The following is a 27,392-nucleotide window of genomic DNA, read 5'->3' as shown; positions in this document are numbered from 1 at the left end:
GTTGAGAGCAGCAGTTTTATGATTTGTTTAAATGGATATAATTTGGAGAAAAATAAAGGTAAGATGGTCCTTCAGGGCTGGAAGACATGAAAAGAAAATCTAGATGCATGCAGAAGTGATGGGAGAGCAAACATTAAATGTTAGAATATTCAAAAGGAAACTAAATGTTTGTGGGGTGTGTTTTGGTTTGGTTTTTTTCCCTCTTAAATGTTTCTGAAGTTCTCTCCTTACATGATTTCTTCCTGCTGTGTACTGCTGTTGGTGACATTGGAATGGGATGGGCTAATGTATCTTCTGAATACTTTCCATTAAAATTGGACACTTGCAATTGAAAGTTAAAATCAAATAGACAGTTATAAAGTCTGAGTAGTAAAGGAACAAGAACTTTTTAGAAGCTGAGAACATTTTTAGGCATATAAAGTATTTGCCTACTGTATAACAGGGTTCATGGAAGGGGTGGAAATAAACCCTGTCACCCTCCCCCCTCCCACATCCTTAGCCAAGTTCTATAGAGTGACTCATGATTGTCTCTCATTGCCACATATAGGTTGTCTTCCAGGAAGGAAGTTTATGACTTTGAAAACTCAGACTCTGCAAGTCATGAAAAGGTAAAGTTGAGACTGAGGCTGTTAGGATTTGTGCTGAGATCTCAGCTCAGCAGCAGAGAGTGGGAACTTGGAGCAGGAGATACGTCTGCAGTAGAGAGTGGACACACTGTTAGAGGAAAACAGACAACTGGCAATCTGAGGTTCCTGTATTTCTCTATGGTGCTATACATGGAAATATTTTTTTGGGGTAAGGAGAGTGCTCATCACTTCTTGATCCTTGTGGTGGGTACTAAACCAGGAATTTGAGTTGTTGCTTGAGTCTGGGATATCTTTGTGATCAAAGGCTGACCTCTGTTGGCATTTTACTGACTACAGAAAGCAGGTTGCTAAGCATCCTTTACTTTGTCAGGCTAAATCAGAAGAGACTTTTGAGCCCTGCTTGGCACACTGGGAATTCCTAGTTAAATACAGTCACTGCATTTTTGGATATTCATCTTGAATTATATTGACAGACTTCCAGAGAAACTGAATAAAAATGAGTGAGTCCCTTTGCTTTGAAACTTGAGCAGTGTGGCTTTTCCCACGAAGCTGAAATCTTACCTCTGATTACTCCCTTCAAGGTGGATCCGCCATACCCATCCTTAGACTTTTAGCCTCTTCTCTGGTGCAGGTGGTGTCACCACTGCCTTTTAATTCAAGGCCAATGGGTGCTGAATGAGAAACAGAATTTCTGGTATAAACAGGACAAGGTGCAGTCCTTGCTACTGCCACTGGGTGTCAGCATAAACTCTGCTTCATGGCACCTGCTCGCCGTCCCAGCAGCCCGGTCCGAATCTTGTCCAGGCTACATCTACAGCACGCTGCTACTAGCAGTGTTAGTGCTTAAAAAACCCGTTTCCTGTGACGTTAGCTCTTAAAATAAGTGTTATTTATAAAACAAGGAAAAGAGAAAGTAGGTCTGTTTAAGAAGACAAATGTTTGTCTGTTGTAATCCATGACACTCATCTTCCAGCCCTTTTGAGCCCTGATACATTTCTGTTTTCCTAGATTATTTTATAGGGTAACAGAGCTATAGGACAAATACCTCTTTCTGTTTTAGGTTGCTGAAGCCAAAGGAAAGATTTTTGGCCAGAAAATCTCTTCACAAAATCGGAGGTAGGGGATTATACATGCACTGTTTATGAACAAAAGGAGTTCATTGCCTTAAACTGGAATCAAAAAGGTTGTGTGATGCTACTAATAAAATAGTTTCTGTCTTAGCTGCCACAGTACCTGTGAATGTTAACAATGCTGATATTTAAACTCCCTGAGACTGTAAGAGTTAGTAGAGAGAAGAGTATCGCCTGTCCACTTTGACAATAGAATCATAGAATGGTTTGGTTTGGAAGGGACCTTTAAAGGTCATTTAGTCTAATCCTTCTGCAGTAAGCAGAGACATCTGCAGTTTAACCTGCTCAGAGCCTTGTCCAACCTGACCTAGAATGTTTCCAAGGGTGGGGCTTCCACCACCCCTCTAGGAAACCTGCGCCAGATTGCTCAGAGCCCCTTCTGATGTGAAATGTTTCCAGGGATGCCTGTGCATTAATAGTTTGGTGATCCTGCTGATCTGGCAAGGATTTCTGCCATTGCTGTTTGGCTGTATCCCTTCTGTGCTGCTTTGATGTGCTGTCACAAGATCTGGTAGTCTAACTCTGGCCTTTATGGGTTATTTAGCAGGACTTCTGAACCAAGGAACCTCAAGAGAAGGCTGGTAGGTCATGTGTGCTTGGATAGACTCCTGCATCACTCAGTTGTACCCTTAAATAGGCTGAAGTTTAAGTCTTATCCAGCACAGAGGTAGAGGAGCCCAAGAGCCTCAAAATGTCATATTGAAAGCAGTGCTTGAGGTGCACTGGGACTGCCAGTCCAACAACTGAATGTCAAGGCTTTCATCCTTGCAAGAGCTCTTCTACCTGAAGGTAGGAGGGAGGAAGGGAAGATGAAGATGGAGGGTGCTGTAAAACTCATGCTGGCAAAGGGCAAACACCTCCCTCTTGGTGTTTTTATACTGCTGATTTGACAGTTAGCTGCCTTAGACTTCACAGCTTAAAATGCTGCAGGCGTTGTTCTGTGGGGAGGAAGAAATGGAGTACTTGGGTAAAAAGTCAGCAGAGGGAGCTGATTGAGTGGGTCTCACTATTAGTAGTGTCTTTAGTCTAGTTACAGGAAACATCTCTTCTCTGAAAGTGACAATGAACACTCGAGTCCCAGTCAGAGTGAGAAGAGCTGGATCCTGGACTCTCAGAAGCACTCGCTGCCGAAGTCTCTGGATTATTCCCGGAAAAGACCGAGAGTGAGGAGTAAATTAAAAGGTAAGCTTGGTCCCCTGCTGGCATTTTGCTGTGTGTGATGAACTGTACAGCAGATCAGGAAATAGCTGATGGTGGCTTGAGGAAAAAAAGATAAAATTGGCTGACTCTTGTGAACTAAGCCGAAAAAAAGAAGGCTTGAGGCCAGCACCAAGGGATGCCCTGTGGAGGAGGTGCATTGTATAACCTTGTACTCAAAGAACCAGACTCCCATCCCCTTCCCCCCACTAAGCTTACTGGGTTCAGGTGGAAGGGTTAGGGCTATGAAAATGGAGTGCAGTGTGCCTCTGATGAGGAAAGGCTTGAGAGACCTGGGGCTATTTAGCCTGGAGAAGAAAAGACTGAGAGGGGATCTTCTTAATGCTTATCAATATCTATAGTGGTTGGGAGCAAAGAAGATGTGGCCAGAGTCTTTCCAGTTTGGCTCAGTGATAGGCCAAGGGGCAACAGGCACAAACTAAAGTACAGGAAGCTCCATCAGAACATGAGGAAGGTCTTTCCTGTGAGGGTGACAGAGCACTATAACAGGCTGTCCAGAGAGGTTGTAGAGTCTCCTTCCCCAAGAGACTGAAACCCTGCCTGGACATGATGCTGTGCAATCTACTCTTGGTGAGCTTTAGCCAAGGGCAGTGGATTAGGTGATCCCTAGAGGTCCCTTCCAACACTTACCTGAGTTTGTGTGGGTGCAGCCCTCTCTGTAGTGGTGCTGAAGAGCCTGTGAGTGCTGAGCTGATGGTTGTGTTTGTGCTCTCGAATGCAAGAAGAAAAAGATGTCTCTGGAGCTGCCACACCTCCTCTCTACAGCTTTCTGCTTCTCATTTCTTCAACTGGCATGGTGAATAAACTTTGGAAAGCCAACAGTTTGCAGACCACATCACCCTGCTCCTCTGTTTACACACTGATAGAGCAATTACCCCCTGAGTGATTTACAAAAGAGCACGTGATCATCTCTAACAGCATCCTCTGCTTGGGTGTGACCAGCAGCAAACCTTGCCAGTGGCTGTGTTCCTTGACTCTGTGGCTGGTGAGACCTCCAAATTCAAAGTAAATTGCTGTGAAGAGAGTTGGAATGTCTGTCCCTCTCATGGAGGATGAGCCTTGCTCGGAGAGCTTTGGTTTCTGGAGGGATGAAAAAAGTGAAGGAAAGTTGATGGATAAGTTACACTTCATACTGTGTTTCTGTGGGAGTTGTTCTCTGGTGCCAGCTCATGCACCCTAACTGGGGCTTAGGGACTGTCTTGGTTTCAGCTGGGATACAGCTGACTTTCTCTTCTTTGTAGTAGCTAGAATCGTGCTGTGTTTTGGATTCAGTGTAAGATGTAAAATGCCAGTACATCATTCATTTTAAGGAATCAAGGACTTTCCAACTTCCTCTGTCTTGCTAGCATGCAGGAGGACTAGAAGCTGGAAGGGATCATGACCAGCACATCTGACCCCAATTAGCTAAGGGCACACTGCATGCCACAGAATGTCATGCTCAATCTATAAACTGGGGGGACTTGGTTGGTGGGGAGCAGATCACCTCTGGGATATTGGTCAGTGGGTGGTGAGCAGTTGCATTGTGCTGCCCGGGGGCATGGTGGGGTCGATGTTCCTGGTGGTGCTTAAGAAAACACTGCATGAGGCACTTAGTGCCGTGGTCTAGTTGATTAGTTAGGGTTGGGTGATCAATTGGACTTGATTATCTTGGAGGGCTCTTCCAACCTGTTTGATTCTGTGATTAGCCTTTCTCAGGTTTTCTTTGTTAGGTTTTCTTTTTCTCTCTCGTTGTTACTCTTCTTGCTCTTTTTATTACTGTTGTTATAGTTACATTTTTAATTCTTAAACTGTTCTTATATGAACCCACAAGTTGGTTGTTTTCCAGTTCTCCTTCTCATCCTTTTGGGAATACAGGAGGAGTGAGCAAGTGGCTGTGTGGTGTTTAATTGCTAGCAGGGGTTAAACCACAACAGGAACCATCCTACAAGCTGCTGAGACTGCCCCTTTTTGGCAGCCAGTCTGGATGTAGCGAGCTGTGCATCATTTGTGGTGGATCACTTAGAAGCTTTGTTAGGAAGAGATTCTGAAGCTTAATGCAACTGTTGTGAAGATCTCTTGTAAATGACTGGGAAACTCAAAACTGGGCAGCTTAGCTCTGATGCAAACCTTTAACTGGATAACCACATGCCTTGTGTTCTGAGTAACCAGGTAAGCTTTTCTCCTTGCAGTGCTTCCAGTGTCTTCTGCAAGTAGTAGCAGTGACTACCAGACAAGGAAGGTAAGGTCATGCTTGGGGCCCTCAGGTTTAAAACCGTCACGTATGCAAAATGTGTACAAAGGGGGAGAAATTAAACTGGTGCTGTCATTCTTCTCCAGTGTTCCAACAGACAAATGTTGGTCTGCTAGAGGCTGAGTGTACTGGGTTTGGCTGAGCTGGAGTTCATTCTCCTCACAGCATCTTTCTAGGGCTGTGTTTTGCAGCAGTAGTTGATAACACAGCAGTGTTGTGGCTACTGTCCAGTAAGTATCCAGGCTATGTCTTTTCAATGATCTCCTGCCCCAAGAGTAGGCCGAGGGCTGGGCAAGATCTTGCAAGGGGACAGGGCTGAGTCAGCTGACCTAGACTGGCCAAAGAGGTATTCCATGCCACATGAGGTGGCTCAGATATAAGAATGAAGTGAAAGAAGGAAGTGGGGGATTGATCCATGGCATCTATCCTCTTAAGGACCCCCCAAGCTTAAAGAGCCCTGCTTCCCGAGACCAACCATCATCCTGCTGATGGGAAGTAGAGGCTGACATCTGTCTCTCTGCTTTCACTTCCACACACTTTGTTGCCTTTGCTTATTACTGTTATTAAATTGCTTCTGTCTTATTGCTGGCTTGTTATATTCCACCCCCCACCCTGCCTATTTAAGAGGGGGAATGATAGAGCAGCTTTGGTAGGCATCTGGCCCCTAGGCCAGGTCCAAACCACAGCCCTGAGGAAACAAGATGGTCTTAGGAAGACACATGAAACTTTATGGTAACAACTGTGTGAGAGCCCTGAGCAAGTTGTTCTAGAACTATAGTCTTTGCCAGTGATGGGAATTGACATGCTTGGTGTGACATCTGCCTTGGCTGACACAAGTGTCACTCCAACAGGAATGAGTTCAGCTCTGGGATATGTCAAGAGCTAGAGTGCATAGCCAAATACCTGCAGAAATCCTAGTTGGGCCCTACTGGGAAATGCCCCTCTGCTGTCCTCTGCACCATACTCTGAGGTGCCTTGAGAAAGTTAATGGTCTCCATTTTGCTGGCAAATTTTAGGGCTTTTATTCCAAGTCCAAGCCTCAGGTTGTGCCCGAGAGGCCTTAGGCTGGGACAGGTTGGACTTGATGATCTCTGAGGTCTCTTCCAACCTTGGTGATTCTGTGATCAGGAAAATCTTTTTCTTCCAAAGGGTTATCAAGCCTTGGAACAGGGAAGTGGTGGAGCCTCCAATCCAGGAAGGATTTAAAAGATGTGCAGATAGGTGCTGAGGGATACGATTTAATGGTGACCTGGCAGTGCTGGGTTAATGGTTGGACTTGATGATCTTTGGAGGTCTTTTCCAACCTTAATAATGCTTGTGACTTAACAGGAACCATCAAGGCGAAGAGCACAAAAGGAGATGCCAAGGAAAAAAAGCACATCCAGCTCCAAGGCAGACAATTCATCTACAGTGATTCTTGCTGGTATCTATTTTTTAGTCCTCTTCAATGCATTAAAGTTGTTTTGATGTGTGGCTGTGTGCTTTTGGGATTTGTTTGTTTGTTTTAATTCTACCTTTTCCCTTTGCATTTCTTCATGACTATTCTGCCATGTGACCCTTGTAACGGCTGTGAGGGCTGGATATTGTTTGTAGGCAGCCTCTTGATCAGGGAGAACATAGGCTGAGGCTAATGAGAGGGGAAAGAATGAACTTAACTGACAGCTGGAAATAAAACAGCCTTTGGACTAAGAGTTGGAGCCGCTGTCTATTCCCTGTATGCAGAAACAAAGGAGAGGGTGATGGATAAAATGCACATGTCATTAAACTGCAAGTGTCTAGACAATGCAGGATTCAATTTTGCCTGTATCATTTGACTCATCTTTCATGCAGAAGAAATGGTCTCAGAGCTTCAAGAGGATACACTACCAGTAGATGTGTCTGCCAAGGGCTATGCCAGTGGTGAGGAGGCCACACAGGTAGAGAACACAGCTCAAACTCCTGATTTGCAGTCAGGCTGCTTCATTTCACTTAAAACCAATGCCTCATGTGTCTTTGTTTCCTTTAACCAGACAAGTACCTGACAGCTTGTCTGCAGTGCAGAATGGATACCTTCTTACTGTGTTTTTCTTCTCTTCTTAGACGCTCCACAAAGCACCTGGCAAACCGTCAAAAGAAGAAGGAAATTTTACCTGGAATGACTCAGGTTTGTTAGTCTTGAATAACATGGAAGAGTTGTCACTTTCTATTGAAGACAAATAAGCACTGAGGGCTTTTGAGACTTTCTGCTTAACAAACATCATCTGGTTTGTGTATCACTATAGACTATGGTAAGATGCTTTTATAGGAATTCCTGAATTCATCACTAATTCTTAAGTCTTGCCCTTGACTGCAGAGGAGCTTGTAGGGTAGCTACTTACAAGCCCTATCAGGAGAGGCTGAGGGAGCTGGGGTTGTTCAGCCTGGAGAAGAGGCTCAGGGGAGACCTTATTTCTCTCCACAACTACCTGAAAGGAAGTTGTAGACAGGTAGGGGTTGGTCTCTTCTCCCAGGTAACCAGTACCAGAACAAGAGGACAGAGTTTCAGGCTGTACCAGGGGAAGCTTAGGCTTGAGGTGAGGAGAAAGTTCTTCACAGAGTAATTGGCCAGTGGAATGTGCTGCCCGGGGAGGTGATGGAGTCACCATCCCTGGAGGTGTTCAAGAGAGGATTGGATGTGGCACTTGGTGCCATGGTTTAGTAGTCATGAGGTCTTGGGTGACAGGTTGGACTTGGTGATCTTTGAGGTCTTTTCCAACCTTCTTGATTCTATCTGTTTCTTTTTTTTCTTTCCTTTTTTTAAGTTTTCTTTAAAATACAGGCTTCAACCTTCCTTGTCATGTTCCTAAGAGTTTTCCTGGGTTAGAAGTAATTGCATGGCATCTCAAATGAAGCTGCAGAGAATATAAATGTAATGGGTGTGGTTAATTCCCCCCCCCCCCCCCCCCCCCCCCCCTTTTCTGTATTTATACTTCTTTTTTTTTCCTTAAGGAGCAGCTGAGGTTAACTTAGGAGCAAATGACTATAAACAGATTGTGATTTTGGGTTGGGAAAGAGAATGGAAAGGAGCTGGACAAGAGGGTTGCTGTGCTTGGGTGGTTTTTTTTGGTTGGTTGGTTGGTTTTGGATTTGTTTGGCTGAGTGTTTTTTAAGGTTAGACTAGTGGGCCAAGACGTGAAATTGACTTTATGATGGAGACACGGTAGCTTTGCAGTTATCCACATAGCACTAGCTCTCTTAGCTGCACCTCACAGGACTGGTGCTCAAGACCCCTTATTAGCCTGCTTGCCCTTCTTTGGGTATGATCCAGCAACACACTGTCCTCTTTGTAGTATAGGGCCCAAAACAGAACATAGTATTCAAGGTGCAGCCTTGCCAGTGCTGAATACAGGAGGACAGTCTCTTCCCTTATCCTGCTGGCCACGTTATTCCTGATAGCACTCCTGGCCTGATTTTGTTAGGGAAGAGACTTGCTGGTGAAGTCCTACCATGCCCTGTATGATGCCATCCCCTAAACCAAAGTTGCCTGCTTTTTAGCAAGTAATTCCAGGGGTGGTTTCTAGTTGAGTAGCTGTAGGTACTGCCATGTACCTCATGGAGAAAAAGCAGTTGTGCTTTCTTTCTGAAATATAGAGGAAAGCCTCTTTCCTGTGAGGGTGCCAGAGCACTGGAACAGGCTGTCCAGAGCGGTTGTGGAGTTTCTTTCTCTGGAGAGATTCCAAACCCACCTGGATTCAATCCTGGGAAACCTGCTTTGGGTTTTGCAGGAGGGTTAGACTAGATAATCCACACAGGTCCCTTGCAGCACCTACCATTCTGTGAAATGTATTTTATTCTCTTTCTAGATATATTAAGCAGCACTGCCGTTACAAAGTCTAAATTTTCCAGTTGGAAAACAACCAGTTTGTTCTCTGACACTTCCTATAAACCAAGGAAACATTTTGATCCAGAAGAGAAGACCCAAACAGGTAAAGCCTGGTTGACAGTTAAGGTGAAATATTTAAATGCTTTCAGCTGGGTCTTGTTTTGTTTGTTTGTGGGGCTTTTGATGGTGGTAAACATAGTCAAGTGGCAGCTTGAAGAGAGGTATCTGTAAGGAGGGGATCTTTTCCAACGTGTGGCAGAAGGCATGTGTTGTGGTACTGCTATTGGATACCATGGATGTAGAGATGTGAACAAGGGCATTTGGGTTCCCTAATGATAGTCCACTTGGGAAGCTGCTCAGCTGGTGTCTCCAGTTTCTAGTCTTGTCCAGAGCTATGAAAATGAAGAAACTGGCAAAAAAAACATTCAGATGATAAAGTAATGGCAAAACACTGGTAATTCCAGGTAAGATGGAGTTAGGCTTTCTATGCAGTGAATAACAGGACCTGCCTCTCTTTCACTTGTACTGTGGTTTTGTTTTATTGTCTGTAAGTATGTTGCTCTTTGGTTAGTGCTGTGCCTTTCCTTCCATGCTGCTTTAGACAAGTCTTTCTCATAGAATCACACAGAATCATAGAATCACTGGGTTGGAAAAGACCTTAAGATCATAGAGTCCAACCATAACCTAGTATCTGCCTGTACACAAGTGTTAAATCCTGTCCCTAAGCTCCTCATCCAAACACTTTTAAACACCTCCAGAGGTGATGATTCAATCACTTCCCTGGGCAGCCTGGTCCAGTGCCCAATGACCCTTTCAGTCAAGAAATTTTTCCTAATATCCAGTCTGAACCTCCCCTGGTGCAGCTTGAGGCCATCATCCTATCACCTGGTACCTGGCCCTCACCTCACTACAACCTCCTTTCAGGCAGTTGTGTGGAGCAATGAGGTCTCCCCTCAGCCTCCTCTTCTCCAGGCTGAACAACCCAAGATCCTTGAACTTCTCCTTATAAGGCTTGTCTTCAAGACCCCTCACCAGCCTCACTGACCTTCTTTGGACACAGTCCAGCACCTCAATGTCTTTTTTTGTAGTGAAGGACCCAAAACTGAACACATAGTTCAAGGTGCAGCCTCACTAGTGCTGACTACAGGAGGACAATCACTTCCCTAGTCCTGCTAGCCACACTCTTCCGGGTACAGGCCAGGATGCTGTTGGGCACCATGGCTGCCTGAGCACACTGTTGGCTCACATCCAGTTGGCTAATTCTCAATGCATTTTGTGGTGGCTTCCCTTCCTCCCTTGTGGTGGCTTCCCTTCCTCCCTTGTGGTGGCTTCCCTTCCTCCCTTGTGGTGGCTTCCCTTCCTCCCTTGTGGTGGCTTCCCTTCCTCCCTTGTGGTGGCTTCCCTTCCTCCCTTGTGGTGGCTTCCCTTCCTCCCTCCTTTGTGAGCTCTAGAAGACCGATACTAAAATTCTAGCTTTCTAACAAATGTTGTTCACAAGAATGATAAATCTTTCAGCAGCAGGAGGGTTTGCATTCCAGTCAGCCCCCCAGCACAGTGCTAACTGGGCATTTCAGGAGAAGACTTGATGGGGTGCTTCGTGCCATGGGTTAGTTGTTTAGGTGATGTTGGATTGGTTGATGGGTTGGACGCGATGATCTTGAAGGTCTCTTCCAATCTGGTTTATTCTATGTATGTATGTATTCATTTTCTCCTAGGTCAGGAAATGGATGATAAGGTGGATAATAAGGTGGATGATGCATTTTTTCCCAAGGCACAGCATGAAAACTTCAGTGGTTCAGGAGTGATTGCTGCATTTGAAAACTTCACCAGCCAGCTAAAGAAATTGTTCCAGGTAACATGCCCTCTCTTTTTACATGTGCACTGTGTATGACATTTTTCTCACAGGACATGAAATTACCTTTTTATTACTAGGTCTAAATAGTCCATCTGTATTTTGTGCCCAAGAGCAGGGCTTTGACTCCAGTGTCTGGTAGCCCAGAGCTCTCAAGAGTATTCTGCACAACCTGTATACCTGGGAAGTGTTACAGGAAAGGCATAAGGGCAGTTCTAAATAGATTTTTGGTTTTCCTTTTTGTTTTATTTGTGTATTGGAAAACCACCTTTGGTTGGGCGTTTCAAATACTTCCCTCATGGGGAAGGGATCAAAGCTTTTTTTGAAAGCATAATGACAGTGTTAGCTACAGTGGAGCTGTGGGTTGCTATCCTCATGGGCACCCATTAGAGATACAGAAGCTCCCTTTTGGAGCATAAAGCAGTATCACTGTGGTGTAAACTAGGCAACTTCTTCATAATAAAAACCAGGAAGCAATACAGACAGCACTTACTGACTAGAATGTGTAGATCCATGAGAACATGCTTGTGTCTTTGAGATTAATGGTATGTGGAGGTGTTGGTTGTACAGTTGATAATATACAGGCTGAGTATTCTTCCTCAGCTCTACAGACATACTTGAGGTGCAGTGCAAGCAACCAGTTGCTACTGCTTATTTTGGCTGTAACAAATAATCTGGACATGAAACCAAGTTTAGCATTGGAGGACAATATCTGACCCACCACAAATCTTTCTTGTGCTTAAAAGCTTTGAATAAACCAGACATGGCAGAGCAGACTTATGCTGGATCAGCACTCTGTGTCCTGTAGCCATGATTTTTTGGTTTTGAGCTGGTGAGAGGTGTTCACGATAAACTCCTGGCACCAAGTGCTTGAATCAAGGCTTGAGCTGGCTGCATTTACAAATCAGTTGTAGTTATAATGCACACAGTCTGCATTAATGCTGAAGTGGTGCTAGCAAAGATTTGGGTTTATGTAGTAGAGTATGGGTGAAGCTCACTTCTTTGCTGCCTGGATAATGTGACCAGGACCTGAAAGACCATGGGTGGGTAACATAGAGGTTTGCTGGTGCAACTTATGTGGCTGAACAAAGTTGGTTCAGATTTGCAGCATCCTGCTTTACATGTTAAATTTGACTTAACATGTTCCAGAGGAAGCTTTTGCAGACTAGGTTTCTAGGTTTTGGCCCTAGCTATTGCCTGTCCCTAATGGTGTGTCCTGTGGCTAGTACCAGAACGAAAAGATGGAGGCCAGTGCACGGAACACCCTGAGGACTTCAGAGAGGAATCTGTCCACCCTGCTGAACCAGATACATGAGTGCAGGTGAGCTGTCTGCTGCTGACTAAAACCAGCTTCATCTTTGTGTGAATTTTGAGTAGATGGATTAATTAAAGCAAAGCAAGCTTGAGTGGAGAACAGTTGATAAAACAGTCTTTCAAAGGGCTTGTAATTGCCATCAGTGTTCACAAATATGTTAAAAACCATCTTGTAACACTTAGTAGCTTCTGTTTCTACTTGTGTTGAGACAGAAGGCAGACTCTTGATTTACTTAATGAAGTAGGGGAGAGGAAAAGTAAGAGGTCTGTTACAGAGCCATTTCTGTAGATTACTTCCAAGTTCATGAAGTGCTTACTAGTAAACTTCACAGACAGGGATGAGGCTTTTAGAAGGTCCTCTTGCTTTACATATTGTCAGATTTCTTACATCAGTTAAACCAACTATAGTAACTATGGATTCATCATAAGAGAAAAATAAGCACAGCTTAAGATATGACTAAGTCTGTCAGGCCTGCTACACATTCAGTTTGCAGGACTCAGATCAAATGTAGTATGAAATAATAGCCCTTAAAGTACAAAATCTGTGGTGTCAATAGGATCTCTATATGCAGAGTTTGCTTGTTAAGCTATGTGGAGAAGCTTGTCTACCCAAAACAAAACCAGGGGACTTTTCAGGGAGGAAGATAAAGAGTTATTTTGCTTGGAAGAGATCTTTAAGATCAAGTCTAACAGTTAAAATAGCACTGTCAGGTCACCACTACACTGTATCTCTCAGCACTACATTTGCACAGCTCTTAAATATCTTCAGGGACAGCCTCTTCCAGGGCATCTACAAATGTATTAGAAACAAAGTAAGAACTAGGGAGAAACTCTGTTCTTTGTTGGATTCAGGGGGGAATATGGTGCTCAGGGATGAGGAAAATGCTGATATACTCAGTGCTGCCTTTGCCATACTTTGGTGCTCTTAACCACTTGGAGCCAACCAGAGCTGTGCCAAGTGTGTCCTGCCTCAGAAAGAAAGTTTCTAGTGTCACCATCAGATGATGGCTTGGTATCCTATTGCCAGGGGAAAGAAGAGGGTGGTGAACCCAAGCAAAAAGGGATGTTGGTGGTTAAGAATTAGAAATTGCAGGCATCATGTGGCAGCACTGCATAGGTCTCTGAAACCCATGGTAGGAAAACCTATCAGAGCTAATTTGTGTTGAGATGCTGTATTCAGCTTGAGAGTTTTCTGCTGAAATCCTGGAGGCTAGGAGAGTATGCAGGAAAGTATTGTGCTGGGAGCCCTGTTGTATGCTCTTCCCTGAGCTTCTGTTGCTGACCTCTATTTGAGACAGGGTATTTGGCTAAACTCCTTTGAATTTTGACCTGGTTCACATTCTCTGTGACAACAAAACAAAATTGCCCCATGTGGCTCAGCAAGGACATTTGCTTCTGCCTGAAGCAGGTGAGGTGCCAAAGGGATTGTCATCTGCTTTGTGCTACTGCAAGTGTCAAACTTGTTTCTGTCCTCCATCACTAGGCTGAGTAAGTTGGAGACTTTCCAGAAGATTGTTGTTGAAAAGCTTGCTAGTCTTGAGAAGGAAACTCAAACCTTGGCAAACATGGAGAAGGATGCTGTGGTGTGTATGACTTCCTGTGTGCTAGCCCACGGGGATTCCCCTTCCCAAGTAATGAGAGTTTCCTTTGGGACCCTTTTTAGGACTTCTGGAACACACAGTTACGCAAACTGAATTCTTTCTGCAGCTTGCAAAAGCAGAGGTATGTCCTGCATGCTTACAAGTCCCCTGGTCAGAGGCACTAGCTAGGCTGATGGTACCATTGCTGAGAATTCAGGAAGTATTCTGAACCATTTGCAGCTTCATGAGGGTTTTTGAATTGGGTGGAATGAGAGAGACTCTGCATGGGAAGCTGTGCAGGAGGGTCAGGTACTTCAAAAGGCTTGCATCAGGCACTTGAACAAGGTGCATTCTCTAGTCATGTCTTGTAGGGGTGAGAGGAGATGGAAGGAGGTGACCTTTCCTGTATAAAAGGCACAGTTGGTACAAATGCTAGGCAAAAACTGCAGAAGAAGAATCCTTAGGTTTGCTGGCAAATGTCTCTGAGTTTTGTCAGTAAGTTTTAACACTTCCCAGGCAAACTAGCCGAGCTCACTCTTTTTCCAGATTTCAGTCTGTTGACTCAGCCCTGGGTGAAACAGCCACGACTTCTACTGACAGTATCCAGAACACAATGGTATGTGTGGTACACCAGCAGCTCTCTGTGGGTCATGGGCTTGGAGCTGTGGCCTGACTGATAGGTGTTGGAGAGGAAAAGATGAAACTGAAATGGTGGGAGTGGAAACCCTTTGGTTTAGCTGGTCTATGGAGCTGGTTCCTCATTGGATCCTTGGTGTTGATGTAGGGAGAGCATGAAGAAAGAAGAATTTGTCCTGATAGGGATTAGGGAAGGTGGTCTAAAAGCACTTGCCTAAGATATGAAACCAGGTTCTTGTTTTCTTCTTTGGGGTTTCCTTTATCCAGAGGCTGTTTTCTGTGTTGCTAGTGACCCTTAATGCAGTTCTCTCCTGTCCATTTGTCCCACTTGCACTTGGAGTCATGCATCTACAACATGCTGTGGCTTGGAGCTCTGTAGCCAAATAAGCTTTTGCATGCTTTCTGTCATCTACTTTTTGGGTCTGACAACATTTTATCTGGTATCCCAGTTAAAACAGACTTAAGTTCTTAAACTCTTCAGAATTGTTTTAATTTGTAGGATAAGCTGGGTACTCTTTTTAACTTCAATACAATGCCTAGCTTCTCCCTGTGATGGGCTGGACAAGATGGATGTGCTACTGCTGCTCTTCCAACTTTTATGTGTAGACCTGATGGCTTTGGGGGTTTACCATTCGTGTAATAAGACTGGGAGGTGACTATGCTGCACATGATGCTGTGGGCCTACACTGAAGAAAGCTCCCCATGTTGAAGGGACAGCCATATCTATGGTCACTACAGCAGTCTGGGCCTGGGATTTTAGAAAAGGGGTTGAAAATCAAGTGCTTGTTTGCCTTTAGTTGTTAAAGCTGACACCCTGAGTTTTTCCAGAGGGAAAAGTTTCCATTACAAGCACTTTACCCGAGAAGGACAGGGCTGAGGAAGGAGCATTTGTATTATGGGTGCTGCTCATCCTGCGGTACTTCTTTCAGGGTGGGAGTTGGAGAACTAAAAGCTGAATCTAAATGTTCTGCTAGGATCTCTGCAGTTCACCTAATGCAACACAAATGTTTATAGAAACAGACTTTGTGGAACTGTTTGAACTTCTGTGGTTTTTTTCCCTCCCTTCCCTGCAGGATGAACACCCGGTGAAGAACAAAGTGGAAAACAATGTGTCCATTGCTCCTTCTGACTAGCAAACCCCTGCACTCGTTAGAGCTCTTAATGGTGGTTCTGTGAAGGGTGTTAATCTCTCTTAAATGGAAAGAAAAACAAACACTGGAGGAAAGCAGTAGTGATGTTGGGGGTTTGGTTTTTGTTTGGTTGTTCATTTGTTTTCCTTAAAAAAAAAAAACCAAAACAACCAGAGGGGTTCAGTTTTGACTTCTTCTGTATTGAGAATAAGTTTTCCTGCAAGATGTGTCCATTTAATAGCAAAAAAAAGGGGGGAAAAAAAGAAAGTAAATATGATTTAGCCACCAACCTGGTGCATATACTGGCTTTGAGTATTCCAATGCCTTCATAAAATGTAGAAGCATTTAATGAATTATTCTAAGTAAAATATTTGCACAGGGTAACCATTTCCTCATTTCTTTTGGGTTGATGCACTGTGCATCCCTGTGCAAAGGTACTCTGGAGACCAGCCTGCAAGGTGGGGGGTTTGGGGGTAAGGGTTCTCCTGTGCATTCAGCACTGGGGGAGCTCCTGGGTTGAAACCACAGGATCACAGGATGTTAGGGGTTTGAAGGGACCTCTGGAGATTAAGTCCAAGTCCCTTGCCAGAGCAGGACCATAGAATCTAGCACAGGTTGCACAGGAAGGCATCCAGATGGGTCTTGAAAGTCTCCAGAGGAGGAGACTCCACAACCTCTCTGGGGAGCCTGTTCCAGTGCTCTGCAACCCTCACGGTGAAGAAGCTTCTCCTCACATTGAGGTGGAACCTTCTGTGCTGTAGTTTATATCCACTACCCACTTGTCCTGTCACAGGGTGCAACTGAGACCCAGCCCTCAGATATTTATAAACATCTATTAAATCCCCTCTCAGTCTTCTCTTCTCCAGACTAAACAGCCCCAGGGCGCTCAGCCTCTCCTCACAGGGCATGTGCTCCACTCCCTCAATCATCCTGGTAGCTCTCTGTTGGACTCTCTGAAGTAAATCCCTGTAACTCTGGATTGCAGAGATAAAAGCCCAGAGGGATATATTGAATATTGCCCAGATACTTGATGGCAAACTGGGGACTGTGGAGGGCAAGAAATTTGGAGTGTTGCAGAGAAAATGGAAAGTGAAGTTGGAGAAATTATTTCTGAAGCCAGTGACTGCTGGCTTCTAGGAGAGTTCAAAGTACAGTGAACAATGTTGGGATTAGATAAACTAGCATCAAAGGTCTCTTAAAAATGAGTGGCAGGATACCCATGCTGTTTAACATCATCTGCTTCGACAGCATTCCCTAAAGCAGGGTCGCTCTTCACAAACTTCAATGCTGTGGCAGGCTTTACACCTGCCAGTGCATCTTAATGAAGTTGTGGGGACATGGCATGCTTCCAAGCTCTGTCTGCTTATAAAACTGACCTCAGCTCGCTGTGTGGGTTGGAGGGAACCATTCCCTGCATACAATCTGCCTTCATGACAAAAGCCCACTTCTGCCAGAGTGCTTCACCACTTAATGTCTTTGGGGGGCTGAAGCTCTGCCTTCTTGAGAAGATCATGCAACAAGGAGAAGCTGCTGTTGCCATCATTCTGGAGATTATGCTTACTCATTTATCTTCAGTATTTCTGACTGGAGTTGGTACAAGTCCTTTGGTATGGATGTTGCCTTGGCCATTTTAAGCTTGCTTTCCAAGGAGCACCCTGCCCAAAGTGATGGCTTGAAATAGGGAGAGGTTGAGATATGATGGCTCTCAGAATGTTAGGGGCTGGAAGGGACCTTGGAGCCCGTTTAGTCCAACCCCCACCTGCCAGAGCAGGATCACTTATATCAGATCACAGAGGAACTCATCCAGGCAGGTCTCCAGAGATGGAGACTCCCCAACCCCCCTGGGCAGCCCATTAAGGATTTTTATTTTTCCAGCTGCAGCAATAATGGTTGCACTTCTGAGATATTGTTTGGTGGCTTCATTGCTCTCCCAGTTAGAGATGCTACGCTTTTAAGTCTTCTCAGCACAATGGGGTAGGTGTGTAGCTAGTCTTGTTGCCCCAACCTTGATGTGTGTTGGAGTGCTCTCTTGGTGTCTCCTGTGACTGTAAAAAATTTAGGAACTGCTTTCATCCAAGTGTCTTTGTTAGCTAATGTACAGAAATGAGACTGCATACTGTACCCTTGTGTAAGCTGTCACTACAAAGGTTGGAAGATGAGCGTTGAGCACTTTGGAGGGTGTGGATAGAAGAGAAAGCAGGAGCTGTTATTAAAAATTATCATCACCCGCACTTGCTTCTAACTGTTTTACTGAAAAATCTGAACCCTTAAAGACTGCTTTTGGTGATAGCTATGAGGCAATGGACAGGGATGCCATGCAGTTTAGATGTTTTGTCCTCCCACAGTTTTTTTTATTACCTTATATAAAACACTTCACCTTTTGAGAAGCTCAGTGAGTTCTAGTCTGTGAAATGCTTAAGCTGGGAGGACACGCTGGAAGCTTTGTCTTTTTCTTAATGGTCTTTCCATTTGTGGTCAGTGGCAGTGGTATTTGGAGACACCATCTGAGGCAGGAATGAATCACTTTCTGATTGTGGGCATCCCCCCCCCCCCCCCATCCTGCACTGCTGCATCAGTTCAGCATGTTTGAGCTGAAATGCCTGGAAGGTCTTAACTCCATTTGGCTTCTGCAGATATCTTGACAACCACAGAACTGTAACTGGGTTAACATTTCCTTTTTGGAAGGTAGGTAGCTGACCGTGGCAGGTTTCCTGTGCCTGCTCCCTCACACACTTTGAAGTGTTATTTATTCAGCTATATATTATTTCATTCCTTTCAGGGGAATTAGACACCGATCAATTTTCAGCCTGGTGTTCTGAGCCAGAACAACAAAGATGATGTGAATGCATCAGTACACAGAAAAAGAAATGGAAATACAAAGTTCAGGTTGAGAACAACTGCTTCATGCATTTTAAGCTCTCATGTAGTATAATATTAATCTCTGTTATAACCCTTGCTATCTTTATGCCCTTATCTCTTTCAGGGGATGGTGCTGTGCCAAGTGCTTGTTTACCTGCATGTCCTATATCAATATACAATAGCTCATCCAAGATCTTGAGTGCTGCTCTTACTCAGTATCAAGACTACATAAAGGCTACACAACAGTGTGAAAGGAAAGTTCTCTGTGGCTGGAAACAGGCAGTGTGACCAGCAGAACCGTGTGTTTGTCCTGGCCTGTGGGTGGCTTGCCCTGCTCTCAGTAAAGATGTGCTGATGTGGGCTGGAGTGTGCTGGGACAGGCCTTGCTCATGCAGGTGGTAGGACTGCCTAAAGAGTAGTGTATTGGAACATAGGTATGTGCAGGGGGGTTGGACTAGATGACCTTTAAGGGTCCCTTCTAAGCCAAACCATTCTATGATTTCGGGAACAACTGAGAGCTTTGTTGTACATGGGAACCAAACACAGTGACAGTACCTTTCCTGCTCATGTTCATGTATTGAAGGGTGGGGTTTATCACAAGCAAGAGCTGAGAAAGCATTGCTTACAGCCTGGCTGTGAGAGAAGCCCTGAATCCAGTTCCAGAATCAAGCTTGTGTATCTGATTCCAGTCAGGGACTCCTCCAGTGCCTACCCCCAGCATCAGTGGTGATGGTGATGTGATTACCATCAGGGAGGTTAGTTTGATATTGGGTTTGTGTATCCATTTCATTTTATTGTTACTGTCATTAAAGCTGGTTTAATTTTCTTTTCCAACTCATCAGTCTCTCTCCCTTATTCCCTTTCTCCTCCTCTATGAGAAAGCAGAGGAGTTAATAGAGAGCATCTGTCACTCTTCTGAAGGCCAGTCCTAACCAGTGACAGCAACTTCCCTAGACTTGGGTGCTCAGGAGAACAGAGAAGCTGCTGGCAGCAGGAAGCTGCCCTTGTGTTTGGAGTATTGCTGGCAGCTGAGCTTGGGAAAGCATGATACCTGTTTTCCCAAATGTTACAGGTTAAGGGACTAGTTTCCTAATTGTAAATAAGTTGTTCCAGAGAATCTGAGTCCTGTGGGATGGACTCTTCAAAGGGGCTGAAGAGAATATGAAAGATCAGTTTATTCTATTCCATTGGTTCTGCAAATTTCTATATAGTTTGGGCACACAGCATGTCTCTTCCTCTCTCTTGCCTTGCTTCTGTCTCTGCTTCTGACCTTGCTTGCTTGGCTTGCCAGGTTTTGTTTAGGCTGCTGGTAAGAAACAGCAGCATGAAAGAGATAGTAACTTGGTAGCTAGTAACAGCCCTCTGGACCTTTGTCCAGGGGAATCTGGGTCTGTACAAGGGGAGGGGGTTTAACTGGGGTATTGTCTAGTTTTATATATATTTTTGTATAAACCCATCACACTGCACAACAAATTCCTTTAGTGAAGTACACTCAACCTACCTAGCATGTCTGTGTATATAAGCATGACATGCAGAAATACCATCTGACCATGCCCAGCCAATGAGGAAGGCAGAGCACAGCCAATAACTCTACAAAAAGCCACAGGGGACCTTTACAGCAACACCAGTGAAGGTGATGTGGAAAGCTTATGGAGGTTTTTCTCAGTCTGAGGCAAGTGTCCTGAGGATGTTCTGAAAAACTTTTCAGTGCAGAAGCAGACCCAGCAATCAGATGGCTTAAAGATGAGTGGAGAGAGGCTGATAGTAAAATTTGTTTATTTACAGTGTTACGTATTGCAGGAGAATCAGTTTAAAAAGTCAGTGTTTCTCTTTCCTCAAAGTTGCAGCATTTTGAAGATGTTAAGACAGATCTGAAGATTTTGAAACATACCTGACTCCAGTGTTCCTGGCTGATATGGATCTAGGAGGTGATCATCTCGTTGTTTGTGGTTTGTTTCTTTTCCTTTCCTTTTCTTTTTTTTTTTTCCTTTTTTTTTTTTCTTTTTTTTTTTTTTACCCAGCCCTTTGTGTTTCAAGTAAGGCATTTATTTACTACTTTTACTTTTGAATGAAGTTTCAACAAAACAAGAGACATCTGTGGGCGTGGTTGCCTTAGTAAACTTTCACACTCAGCATGCTGACACTGCCCACCTTGATAATCAAATGCAGGCTTTGCCATCCAAAGGTTAGAGACTCCACTCAGCCTGAAATCCCTGCTTGGCCACACCAGCCTTTTGTTGACTGTTTTAGACAGTTGGTTCTGTTGGTTGCCTTGTGTGTTACCTTGTGAACTCTTCCAATCCCCTCTGCCTTTACCCCTATTTCCAGTGTCAAGCTGATGTCTACTGAGAATAGAATAGAATAGAATTAACCAGGCTGGAAGAAACCTTCGAGATCATCGTGTCCAACCTATCATCCAACACCACCTAATCAACTAAACCATGGCACCAAGCACCCCATCAAGTCTCCTCCTGAACACCTCCAATGATGGTGACTCCACCACCTCCCCGGGCAGCCCATTCCAGTGGGCAATCACTCTCTCTGTGTAGAATTTCTTCCTAACATCCAGTCGAGGAGTTTGTTGGCCTGGTTTAAAGGCAGGTTTGTGTGAAGCTTTGGCTTAATAAGCTTCTGTATTAAGCTCAGACTACGGATTTTGGTGTATTTTCTATGCTTTGTTGTATATAGTTATGAATAGCCTTTCCATTTAAGCTTTTCAGCTCTCCATTCCTCTGTGGACCATTGCCCCTTTTGGAAGAGAAGAAAGAGAAATTTGTCTCGCTCTAAGACAGGACTGGAGGGGGGTTAATAAGAGTATCTTCACTTGGCTAGTGGCCAGCCCAACCCTGATCTGTGATAGTTTTCCTGACCTTGGCCACAGTTGGGCGCACTGCACTGCTCTGCCTTGCCTCATGACCTCCCACATGCACAACACGTGCCGGCCGTGTTAGTCTGAACGGAGTCCTGACCTTTTGAAGGCATTGCTGGATGCATCCATCTGGTGTTTGAGAAAGTGGTTTTGTGTCAGCATTAGAGATCAGAAAGATTTTCTTTTTCATGTGAGAAAGAACTTGGTCTCCTTTTGTTCCAATTATGATCTTTGACAGAAAAAGTAGTTCTACTTGATTTGTTAGAACCTAATTAGCAGCACATTAAACGTCTGGTACAAAGAATTGATGAACGTAATCAAATAGGTTTTAAGCTACAGCTTGCAATTCAGTATTTTTTTTCTTTTTCTTCCTCCTTTTTTTTAGAAAAAAAAAAAAGTCAAAGGAATTCCTCTACTTATTGTGCTTTCTTCTTGTTCAGGAATCCATTGGCAGCAGCAAAGTAGTCCTTATGGAAACCGTTCTTGATTTCTGTGGTCGCAGGGGTTTCCTTCAGCGCCGTTCTTGAGGGTGCTCTCCGGTATGTCTACAAAAGCAAAGGCCATAGGAAATCCTTGGATTTATTTAGTGCCTCCCTCCCCACCAAACATTGCTTGTGGTTAACTGTAAATAGGGCTGTTTGGTCTTTGATGATGCAGATGTATGTATTTTCTTTAGGCTGTGTTAAGAGAACTGTGTTACTTTTAATGCTGTGATATTGCCTTACTAGTATTACTGGTCTTGATTTCAAAACGAGGTTTGAAGCCCTTTTCACTAGAAACTACCCATGCAGGCAGGCTGGTGTAGTCACTGCTAGAAGAATTTGGAATAAATGTTACAAAAGTGCTTGTTTCTATTTTTTATGTGGAGGAAGACTCCAAAAGTTGCCCAGCAGAGAAAATTCAGACTTCCTGAGTCCTGACCGTGGTACCTGACTTGCTGTACATGTGCAGAAGAGCTGAGGTGCAATGAGGAGGTGGTCATGACTGAAAAACTGTCTCTCAAATGCATAATGGTGTCTGTCATTCTTTACTAATGAAGACTACTATCCAAAAAGTTCTTTTTAATCTTCCCCCATTGTCAGAGAGCCTTTTGGAAGGCTTCTTACCTTAATGTAGAAGTTTATGAAAAGAATAACCAGTGTGGCCATGTAGGAGGACTGGAACATGAGGCAGCCAAATGGGAATCCACATGGCTTCACAGCTGCACTGAGTGTGTGCACAATGGTGAGCAGAAACTGGATCTGCAGAGGAAAAACACAACATGCATGAGTGTTTTGCTGAGCAAGGGTCAGTGCTAGAAAAGTCAGATATGTCACCAAGCCTCCTTTGGAAGCTTGAATACTCTTAAAAACTGCCTTTCTGATACTGTGAAGGTATTGTGGGAGTTAAAAATAGTGCTCTTGGGAAATAAAAAAATAAAACACACAGCAGGGGGCAGAGATTTCTACAAACATGGGTTTATAGGTCTTGGTAGCAAAAGGAAAACTCTCTTTTTAATGGTAATTGTTCTGTGTTACAGACCATGTTGTGCCAGATACAGCATTCAGCAGGAACTCGAGAACACTGAGGACTCCAGGCAATAGCTTTAGAAATCCATACAGAAAATGACAATCTCATGTCTGAGGAGAAGTTCAGGTAGGCTGGTGTTTCCACTAACAGTTAAGATGGGCATACATGAGGCAAAGATGGTATGGAAAAGGAATTACAGAAGGTTGGTTGTATTTAGGGCTGTGAAGTACAGCCTGTGCTGGTGCATCCGATTCTCCCCAGCCAGCCGAGTGTGCTCTCAGTCCAGTGTTTCAACTGCAGGAGTCCTCCGTGTTCTCCTAAATAGTTTCAAGGACTTTAAGGACTGTAGAGTTTCTAATGTGCACTTGGGCCACAACAACCCCATGCATCGCTGCAGGCTGGGGTCAGAGTGGCTGGAGAGCAGCCAGGCGCAAAGGGACCTGGGGGTACTGGTTGACAGCTGGCTGAACATGAGTCAGCCCAGGTGGCCAAGAAGGCCAATGGCATCCTGGTCTGCATCAGAAATAGTGTGGCCAGCAGGAGCAGGGAAGTCATACTGCCCCTGTACTCAGCACTGGTTAGGCCACACCTTGAGTACTGTGTCTAGTTCTGGGCCCCTCAATTTAAGAAGGACATTAAGACACTCAAATGTGTCCAGAGAAGGGCAACAAGGCTGGTGAGAGGTCTTGAGCACAAGCCCTATGAGGAGAAGCTGAGGGAGCTGGAATTGTTTAGCCTGGAGAAGAGAAGGCTCAGGGGAGACCTTTTTGCTGTCTACAACTACCTGAAAGGAGGTTGTAGCCACGTGGGGGTTGGTCTCTTCTTCCTGGCAACCAGTGAGAGAACAAGAGGACACAGTCTCAAGCTGCACCAGGGGAAGTTTAGGCTCAAGGTGAGGAGAAAGTTCTTCATAGAAAGAGTAACTGGCCAGTGGAATGTGCTGCCCAGGGAGGTGGTGGAGTCACCATCCCTGGAGGTGTTCAAGAAAGGATTAGGTGTGGCACCTGAAGCCATGGTTTAGTTAGTCATGAGGCGTTAGGTATTAGGTAACAGGTTGGACTTGATGGTCTCTGAGGTCTTTTCCAACCTGTTTGATTCTGTGATTCTATGATTATCCATTTTTGCCCTCTCTGGCATTTCTAAGGCCCTCCAGTAGTTGAAAATGACAGTGAAACAGATACATACCAGTTGTGCCTGAGTGAGGTATTTCTTCCACCAGAGATACTTGCGCATGGAAGGGATGACTGAGAGTCCGTAATAGGAATACATAAGCACGTGGATAAAGCTGTTCAGAGTGGGTCCGAAGAAACCTGTAAAAACCCATCATGGAAAACATTTTTATGTACCAGCTGCTAAAGAGTAAGAGAAGATGTTAGTGCACGAAAGAGATGTTGCTAGCAACAAGTCTTTTTGCAATGAGAGTGGTAACATACTGGAAGAAATTGCCCTGGCATGTGGTTGAGGCCCCATCCCTGGAGACATTCAGGATCAGACTTGATGTGGCCCTGGGCAGCCTGATCTAGTTGGATGTGTCCCTGCTCACTATAGCGGGGTTTGGACAAGAAGATGGCCTTTGAAGGGCCCTTCCAACCCAATGCAATCTGAGAATCTGAAAGTCTTCCCATCATTGCTATTATTTGCTACGGACATTCCTGAGATGGCTACATGAGGATGATTTAATTTCAGAGTAAAGCCCTTCAGTGGGTCTTCTGCTAGTTGAAGATATCCCGAGTTTTACCCCAGACAATACACAGAATTGCAGAATGGTGGTGGTTGGAAGGGCTCTCTGGGGATCTAGTTCAACAACTCTGCTGAAGCAGGGTCACCCAGAGCAGTTTGTGCAGGATAATGACCATGTGGGTTCTGAATCTCTCCAGAGGAGACTCTCCAATCTCTCTGGGCAGTCTGTTGCAGTGTTGTCAACCTCAACATAATGAAAGAACTTCTTTACTTTTAGATGGAACTTCTTGTGTTCTAGTTCATGCCTATTGTCCCTTGTCTTATCACTGGGCACCACTAAAAGGAGTCTGGCCCCATCCTCTTAACATCTACCCTTTAAATATTGATAAGCTTTGAAAAGATCTGCTTTCAGTCTTCTCTTCTTCAAGCTAAAGACTCCCATGCCTCTCAGTCTTTTTTCCTCAGAGAGATGCTCCAGTTAACTCAGCATCTTCATAGCCCTTCACTGGTCTCTCTCCAGTGGTTCCCTGTCTCTCTCGAACTGGGGAGCCTGGAACTGGACACAGTACTTCAGATGTGGCTTCACTGCAGCACAGTAGAGAGGGAGGAGAACCTCCCTCAACCCATTAGTCACACTCTTCTTAATGCACCCCAGGATACCATTTGCCTTCTTGGCCACGAGGGTGCACTGCTGGCTTGTGGTGAACTAGTCCACCAGGACTCCCTTGCCACTCTAGCTACTCGCAGTAGATACTAATTCAGAGAGTCATCTGGAGTTGGTCTTGCCAACTGCTTTGCTTTTCCACTGATTAATTACTTGACAATTACCAATGCACACGGGAGACAAACCTGTAAAAATGCCACTGAGTTCATTTGTTATGGCTGACATCAAGTTTACTGGCATCAGGAGCTTCTCTTACATCTGTTTTTAGAGTAGATCTTGTATGTGACCACTCTGTGTGCTATTCAGTGTCATCTTGTCTCAAGGTGGTTTGAAGAGAAGTAAATGGGAGGCCTTGTGGCAGCTAAGTCAAAATCCAGAGCCTAACATTTGTGTGGTTTAAAATTTTTAGTTATGAACTTTTAATTATGCTTTCAATTTTACTGCTTGGAAATCCTGAGAGGTGGTGAATGTGCTGTCAGTGACACACTTGTTTTGCAGGGATCTGGATTCTCCTCCAGCTGCGGGTGACTTGTCCCCCAGGTGACAAAGCGAACGCAGACTTACTTTGCCCACAAGGTATCCAGTTCAGAACACACCACCAAATGTTAAACATCGTGGCATGGTGATACACGTGAAGGAAAGTGATCTGGCTGGTTTTCTTTCTCAGCACAAAGAAGATAGTGTCCATGAATTCAATTACTTTGGAAAAATAATACCACCACAGCACCTTGGCTACCTGTACAAGGAATAACGAAAGAGCAGGAGATGGGTATCTGTCCATGCAAGGGCTTAAATATGGCTGTACTTCACAGGTCCTACTAGGCTGTCAGCTTCCCAAAAGGCATTAATAGTCTACTGAAGGAGCACAAGCTCTTACTTCATTTTTATTTCTCTTCTGAATGAGCCCATTTAGGAAAAAATGCATCATTTTAATGTAATGCATCAATAGATAATTATCTCAATTAAGAAATATGAGCTTTAAGGGGTTTCCAATTATGATGATTTTTTTTTTCATCAAAGACAGTTGTGGGGTATTTTTGTGTCATTTTTTTTTTTAAGGGTGTTACCATTTGTACTTTCTTATCACTGAACAGATTTTGCTGTCAGCTGCTGCTTAAATAATTGAACTTTGATACTCGACACGATGAAATGAACCCTCCGCTAGAACTGAGATGCTTTATCAGAGCTCAGGATATGTCCCAGGATGGTTAAAGACAGTTAAAGGAGAAAATAGTTTGTTGACTGGAAAAGGTATTTAACCATTTTTCTTTGCCAGAGCACAGGCAAATTTTTGAAGATTTGGGCAACAGATAGAAGTTAAGCATTTTTTCTGCCCTTGAGCTCTAATGTTATCTGGAAATGAAGCCTGGGAAATAACTGAGGTAATGCATGGAATTTCTGTGACGCAGAAATAAGGGTTGAAACTGGATCTAAGTCAAGCCAGCAGGATGTCTCTTCAGTTTTCCAAATTTTAGAGTTGGGCTTGAATCAGTTTCCAGTTCAAGCCCAGTCAGTGTTACATTTTTAGGTGATTGATTTTTCTCCTGGTTTCTTAAATGATATCTAGGCTGAGCTGCTGCTGTTTCTTACCCGGATGTCAGCTTCCCCTGCGCTGTGAAGGTTCTGGCACTGCAGGTTGTAGCCTCCTTCCCATGTGGCAAGGATGAGCTGAAACAGAAAATGCAGCAATTATAGAACCAACCTTATTGATTCTATTAGGCTTGAGGCGAGGAGAAAGTTCTTCACAGAGTTGTTAGCCATTGGAATGGGCTGCCCAGGGAGGTGGTGGAGTCCCTGGAGGTGTCCAAGAGGGGATTGGATGTGGTACTTGGTGCCATGATTTAGTAGTCATGAGGTCTTGGGTGACAGGTTGGACTTGATGATCTTTGAGGTCTTTTCCAACCTTATTGATTCTATGAAAACTGTTAGGCTGCACTGCCATTCAGTGACAACTGAATGGGCTGGAGAGTTGGGTGGAGAGGAGCCTAACAAGGGCAAGTTGTAGGGTCCTGCACCTGGGGAGCAATAAGCCCATGTACCAGTACACGTTGAGAGTTGACCTGCTGGAAGGAAGCTCTGTGGAAAAGGACCTGGGAGTCCTGGTGGACAACATCCACTAGAACTCCGGAAGTCCCACCTATGCTAAGGAAATACATCAAAGTATTACTCTGTGAGCAGAATTGCAAGATGCTGTGAGAAGGGGATTGCTCTTAGCTCTGGCACCACTATCAGGGGGAGGGTGTGAGAGCATCTATGAAAGCTTTTCCCTCAGACTGTGAAGGGGTCTCCTGTG

The 27,392-nt window shown here is 44.5% G+C and overlaps 2 protein-coding genes across 2 annotated transcripts in view; one reads left to right on the top strand and one right to left on the bottom strand.

Moving 5' to 3' along the window:
* The window catches only part of SYCP2L (synaptonemal complex protein 2 like), a 31,231-nt gene extending 15,710 nt beyond the window's left edge, over nt 1-15,521 (top strand). Inside the window, exons 18-31 of the mRNA XM_054164023.1 lie at nt 560-608; nt 1,648-1,703; nt 2,748-2,899; nt 5,104-5,153; nt 6,495-6,588; nt 6,996-7,081; nt 7,245-7,308; nt 8,987-9,109; nt 10,722-10,858; nt 12,085-12,179; nt 13,656-13,755; nt 13,836-13,894; nt 14,299-14,368; nt 15,462-15,521. Of these exons, the coding sequence (XP_054019998.1) occupies nt 560-608; nt 1,648-1,703; nt 2,748-2,899; nt 5,104-5,153; nt 6,495-6,588; nt 6,996-7,081; nt 7,245-7,308; nt 8,987-9,109; nt 10,722-10,858; nt 12,085-12,179; nt 13,656-13,755; nt 13,836-13,894; nt 14,299-14,368; nt 15,462-15,521 (1,195 nt within the window). The remainder of the gene's footprint in view (nt 1-559; nt 609-1,647; nt 1,704-2,747; nt 2,900-5,103; nt 5,154-6,494; nt 6,589-6,995; nt 7,082-7,244; nt 7,309-8,986; nt 9,110-10,721; nt 10,859-12,084; nt 12,180-13,655; nt 13,756-13,835; nt 13,895-14,298; nt 14,369-15,461) is intronic.
* Nucleotides 15,522-21,605: 6,084 nt separating this feature from the next.
* ELOVL2 (ELOVL fatty acid elongase 2) overlaps nt 21,606-27,392 on the bottom strand; it is a 45,459-nt gene continuing 39,672 nt past the window's right edge. Inside the window, exons 4-8 of the mRNA XM_054164351.1 lie at nt 26,690-26,767; nt 25,664-25,835; nt 23,941-24,065; nt 22,353-22,487; nt 21,606-21,791 (exon numbers count right to left, since the gene is read on the bottom strand). Coding sequence (XP_054020326.1) covers nt 21,663-21,791; nt 22,353-22,487; nt 23,941-24,065; nt 25,664-25,835; nt 26,690-26,767 — 639 coding nt within the window. The 3' untranslated portion in view covers nt 21,606-21,662. The remainder of the gene's footprint in view (nt 21,792-22,352; nt 22,488-23,940; nt 24,066-25,663; nt 25,836-26,689; nt 26,768-27,392) is intronic.

Source organism: Dryobates pubescens, chromosome 9, assembly GCF_014839835.1.
Source record: "Dryobates pubescens isolate bDryPub1 chromosome 9, bDryPub1.pri, whole genome shotgun sequence".
NCBI lineage: Eukaryota > Metazoa > Chordata > Aves > Piciformes > Picidae > Dryobates > Dryobates pubescens.
This window is presented reverse-complemented; position numbering and strand designations above follow the sequence as displayed.